Raw genomic sequence first — 6000 nt, 5'->3', positions numbered from 1 at the left:
GCACAGAGTATGACTGCACTTTTGTTGGCATCAGTGCCACCCATGGGTTCAACAGCAACTTGAATCCCTGTGGGAAAGATACTTATCAATTTACCTTTCAAAACACTCTGATCTCGAAACTGAGCCACTGGAATGAACATGTTGTGACAGGAAAGTTATACATTCATAAAATATTATATTGTCATAATCAATTCACGTTTCCAGGGCATTGATAAATAGAATGTGTTTCATATAAACTGCAAGAACCATCGCTGTGACAATGGGAAAATGCAAAACGAGGATGGCCTCACTGGCAATTTCTTCCTTTTGGGGCGGCAGCACCTTCTGAGTCTGGATGTACAGCTGAGGATACACATTTCCTGAGGTCAAGAACACAAGGAGGTGCTGGCCCTTCTCCTGTGTGGCTGGCTGGCCCGCCACAGAGAGCCTTTATGGAGCAGCTTCTAAGAATTCTGAGGTGAACACAGCTTCTGCGTAATCTTCACACACATCCTGAAGTTCAGCAGCCACAGTCCCCAGAGCTTCATCCACCAGCTCCTCTGAAAAGCTGGAAGATAAACAACACAGCTAAAGGTAGCACAGCCAAGTATGGGAGCCATTCTTTCACTCGGCGGGGGAATGTACATGTCAACTGTAAGATTTAAACAGAAATTTGAAAGACCAAAAATAGCCAAGATATTTGAAGAAAAACAAAGTGCGAGGATACTCCAAATGTGTGTTCTCTCTCTCTCCTCCCCACGCACGTTTTTTTCCCCAGTTTGAGAACAAACCGCAGATTTGATAGCCCTCAAATACTTCAGTGTACATTTCCTAAAAGCAAGGATAGTGTATACGGAACAATAATACCCATGTATATAATTATAAAAATGGTAAATTTAACATTGATAGAATATTATAATCTAACATTTCTCAAATTTTGCCAACTGCCCAAACAATGTCCTTGAAAAGGAAACAGTTGCTTGTCAGGATTCAATCCAGGGTTCACATGTTGCACTCAGTTGTCATGTCTTTAGTCAACTCCAATCTGCAACTGCTCTTCAGTCATTGCCTTCTGTGACCTTAATATTTTCTTAAAGGGTAAAGGTGTCTTTTTGTAGACTGTCCCTCTGTTAGGGCTTGTCTGATGCTTCCGGCTAGACATTTTTGGAACAAATGCCAGAGAAGGGCTACTGTGCCCGCTCAGTGCATCTATTAATCCTACTACTACTGAGTGTCCATTCTGCTCTCTTCTCATGGGGATACCTGCAGATTTCTCCCTTGGGAGTTACTGCCTCCTCTCTGTAATTAATAAGTATGTTGTAGGGAGGTACTCTGAATGTCCTTTGTAAGTTTTTAGTATAGTCTGTCCCTGCTATTAATTTGGATGCTTGCTCTTTTACTATTCTTTTAGTGGCTACACTGATTACAGTAAGAATCTTTGACTTAAAGTCTAACATTAATTGATACTCTTACCATTTTCCCAGACCTGCAAGGACCTTAGGACTCTAGCTTCTTGCATCCCCTTCCTGCCATGTGTACTATTCTTATCTTGTGTCTTAAAAGTATACAAACACTCCCCACACACCAGTGAGACATTATTATTTTATAGAGTATCAATATTCATTTAGTACACATCGATCTTTTTCCCTTTATTTATGCCTTGCCATATTTCTGACCTTTCATCTGTGGCCAGTTCTTTGCTCTGCCTGAAGAATATCCTTTTAATATTTTCTGTAGTGAAGGTCCACTAATGATAAATTTTCTCTGCTGTGTTTATTTGGAACCTGTCTTCCCTTCTTTCTTGAAATATATTTCACTGGACTTACAGCCCCAGATTGGCAGTTCTTTTCTTTCAGCACCTGAATAAGAGGCCAGGCCCATAGCTGGCAATTTTCCTGTTTCTTTTTTTTTTTTTTCCTCCAGGTTATTCCGGGATTTTCTGTTTGACTTTGATTTTCCAACCACACTATTTTATGTACGCCTTGGTATGGATTTCACTTTTGTTTTCTTGCCTAGGGCTTTTAGAGCTTCTTGAATCATTGGCTTGCAGTCTTGTGACTGGGAAGTTATCAGCCTTGGTCTCTTTGGAGGTTGTTTCTGTCCTCTCCTCTCCTTCAGGGACTCCAGTCACAAATGCACTGGATATGTCCCTCTATCCTCAATGTCCCTTAACCTCAATCCTTCATTTTAATCTTTTCGAGTGTTTCCATGCACCACTCTGGATAGTTTCTTCTGTCCTGTTCCTAGTCTGTATTTTTTCTCTTGTTGTATCTAATCAGCTAGTGGGCCCATCCAACAAATATCTCAGTTTAGAAATTGTATTTTTCAGTTCTAAAATGGGTTTAGTTGAGTTCCCAGTTTTCTGTCCAAAGTCTAAACTGTGTCTTTCCTCTCTATGAACATAGCAGGCAGTTATTCTACTACATGGCTGATGGCTGCCATATTTGGAGTTACTGTGAGTTCATCCTTACAACTGTTAGGCCTCTCTGTTGTCTGGTTAATTTTTACCATATACCAGATATGGTACTTGAACACTGTTAGAATAATTTAAGTCCAATGATGATGTTATATATCTCCACAGATAATTTATGTTTGCTTCTACCTCCTGCCTGGGGGGAAATCATCTAAAATTACCTTAATCCAATTGCAGGAACTGAGACACTTTAGGGTAGAGTTGAGTGGAGTCCCTGAAGGGGCCTACTGGCATCTAGGTCACCCTTATTTCTAGAGAGCCACCCTTCAGCATCCCAATCAAAGGGGAGGAGAAGTTCACTAAGGCAACTCTCCCACCTTGGCAAGCCCTGAAGTCCCACCTCTGTGCTCTGACCTGAAGAGGCTGTCAAAACTGCTAGTCACCTCCCGCCAAAACTGACACTCTGGTGCCACACAAAGGGCTCACCTCCCTTATCTCTGTCTTGTCCATAATCCTGGCCCAGTTATTCTTCATTACCTAGTTAACTTCCTGATGCCTTTAAGCATCTGCACTTTATTTTTAATCTAGCTTTTCTATTATCTGTTATCCTCAGTGGGAGAGGCGGATCAAATTACCAAGTGCGTCATTACTAGAACCAGAAGTGACTGCCTTGTTTTTATATTGGCTGTGCGTTCTATATTTCTATCATGAATTCATCCCCAAACTCTAAGAGAAATACAAAAGCACCTCTGATGCATTCAAACACATTAGATAATGTGTCCATTCTCCTTTTTTTAAGCTTCCCCCTCTAGAACTATTCCTCCTGGAATCCAATCTGGACTGGCCGCTTTCTATGCTCACTGAAAAATTCCTCTCTCGGAAATAACTTTTGCCTTTTTTCTGGAAGTCGCATGTTGGAGTCTAAGTTTCCTAAATCCCATCTTCCTCTTTCTCAGTGTACACCTTGTATTGGTGGTCTACACCCTCACCTCTCTAAGAAACAGTACATGGGAACTAAATTTTTTATACTTTACATACCTAAAAATGTCCTTATTCTATCCTTGTATTTAAATGATAATTTAGATGAGTGCAGAGTCCCGGGTTAAATTTTGGAAGTATGCTCTAGAATCCTCTGGCTGCTGTGCTACTGAAAACAACACTCTTCTCATTTCTGATTATTTGAATTTGCCCAGTGTGAACTACCTCAGATCTTTTGTCAAGCTCTCCTTAATATCAGAAGGCAATTTTAAACCCAACGAAATCATTAATCAAGTATGAAGATAAAGACATTTTCAAACATGTAAGTCTCAAGAGATTTTTCTCAAATGCCTAAAGCAGGTTTGGTCTATCAATATGAGAGCATAGCCTCAGAGGAAGACCAGGGCATTCCAGAGCATGGACTCCAATACAGTGGGCAGGCGGCAGCCCAACACGTGAGGTGACCAGAGTTACACTGCCAGGTCCTGGATCTAGAGAGCAGCCAGGCAGCCGGAAAAGGAATGAGAGTCTCAGAAGAGAGAGTGGGGGTGCAGGTGAGAGATGAGTTCAACTGACACAGCTGATCACAGAGGATATATACTGAGAGCTGCTGGCTAGCGTGTGAGGAAAGTGAACACGTATTTTAAAAATAAGCTAATAAAAAAGAGGCAATTATGAACTCCGGAGTTATGTTTGAAACTTGTTCAAGAAAGAAACACACTCAGGGCATACTACTTAGCTCACTGATAAATACCCTGCGTGTCTGTAATAAAGTGATATACATATGAGGATTTAAATCTGGGCCTAGAGGGTGAATTTTGGGGGGACCTCCCGTTCACCTCCTTTGCTGACATAAGAGAGATTAGCATGAGAAATGAGGAACTTAGTTTCATGCGCACAAAGGTTCATAAAATATAGAACCTACGTTAGACAAAGAAGCAATAAATCTGAGAAAAACAGACAGGACAAAAACATTCTTGAAAGTTGTGGTTTGGATAACTAATCTAGTGAGCCTAAGCAGAGTCTGTTAGCTTCATGCCCTCATTTCTGATGATTGGGGTGTCTCTCCAACTCTGTGCAGGAGGGGACCTTGCACATAGATTTATGTCCTGCCTCAGGGGAACAGGGATGGGGAGGATCAGAGGAGACTTGTGCTTTTAGGAGAAAGAGATGTTTAGGGTCTCATTCATTCACTGTTTCTTTAATTCAAAAGAATCAATATGCAACTTTGGCAACTCTTGGGGCAGCGTGATCTGGCACCCCACAGCCTTACACAGATTGACTAACTACTTACATGAAAGAAAGGTATCATTCTTCAAATATTTAGTAGCAGGACTCTTTTTTACTCCACAAAACTATCCACAGATCTCCACAAATCTCTATCTCGAGAGAGATGATGGCCGGAAGGCAAAGGGTTAAAGAATATGTTTCACAGTCTGAAGACCTGCTGCTCTAAAGTGCAAGTTTGTCCAAACCATCACGAGCTCACCATCTGGTTCCCACCCAGGACTACCCAAGTTCTCTCATGAATGTCGCTACAGCAAGAGGAAATTTGCCCTCACTTGACTCCTGGGTATTGTGCCTTCACCTGAAAAGGGGAAGCTGCAGAATGCTGTTTTGGGTGGCATCACACAGACATTTGGGGGTCTCCTGGATCTGAACAGGGCAGTTGGCAGAGAAGGCCTGGTCACGAGCCCAAAAGCTACCACTGGAACTCCAGGATCCAAGAGCATAGCACAAGACCTCATACCTTCCTATAGTCTTTCAGTAAGGTGACATTTGGCCCTTGATTTCTAAACAGCAGCTTATAACATCTTACTGACCTTTCAGCTATCAGCCACGGGTTGAAGGAGCCCACGGCCTCGTGAGATATCATCCGGAGGTACTGCTCGAAACGGCTGCAGTAGTCCCCAATGCTGTGCCGCATACCCGGGGGGACAAAGAGGGCAGTGCAACCTTCTTTCTGTGGAGAATCTTCTGAAAGGGAGGGAAGGGGAAGTTCTCTTTTCTCTGGTGCCTCCTCTGTCCCCACACTTTCATCCAGGGAACTGAAAGCGAATAAAAATGATTAAAGTATTTAAAAGTCATCTGTAAAGCAAGGGTAAATGGCCTGATAACCAACGATTTGCTTTCATTTCTCTTTCTCATGGTGAACAAAACACGACATCCCATCGCTACTTGTTTCCCATTCTCACTGGAATGAATGTTCAACTTGGTAGGAATTCCTGTGCATACAAAAGAATTCTTAAACCAAACCTTACAGCCACTAACAGCACACCTCACATGCTAATGTGATGCCTCCACCAGTAAGAACCAGCAAGATGTTACTGAATGCTGAGCAGCTCATGATGCAGCACACTCGAGTCTGAACCTCTGAATGTGCTGCTTTATGGAGCTACCCTGGAGGGAATTTCTATCTGTGGCCATTAAAGGCATTCAGAACTTAATGTCAAAGGCAACCCACTACCGTGCGATCAGATGACATTGCTTCCACTCACTTGCCATTCCTGGGCCTTTCTAACACGATGCTCACGTCTGGTTCTTTACGAGCTGCTATCTTTGTGATCTTGATCGGGTAAGGAGGCAGAGGCTTTTCACTTACTGCTGGGATTTTTTGCTCTAGAAAAGAG

General features: G+C 42.4%; 1 protein-coding gene across 1 annotated transcript in view; it reads right to left on the bottom strand.

Moving 5' to 3' along the window:
• Positions 1-429: 429 nt before the first annotated feature.
• KIAA0753 overlaps positions 430-6000 on the bottom strand; it is a gene marked incomplete at both ends in the record, with an annotated part of 50277 nt that continues 44706 nt past the window's right edge. Inside the window, 3 exons of the mRNA XM_084236419.1 lie at positions 430-547; positions 5194-5418; positions 5869-5989. Coding sequence (XP_084092545.1) covers positions 430-547; positions 5194-5418; positions 5869-5989 — 464 coding nt within the window. The remainder of the gene's footprint in view (positions 548-5193; positions 5419-5868; positions 5990-6000) is intronic.

The sequence above is a fragment of the Talpa europaea genome, assembly GCF_964194135.1.
Source record: "Talpa europaea genome assembly, chromosome: 7".
In the NCBI taxonomy this organism is placed as follows: Eukaryota; Metazoa; Chordata; class Mammalia; order Eulipotyphla; family Talpidae; genus Talpa; species Talpa europaea.
This window is presented reverse-complemented; position numbering and strand designations above follow the sequence as displayed.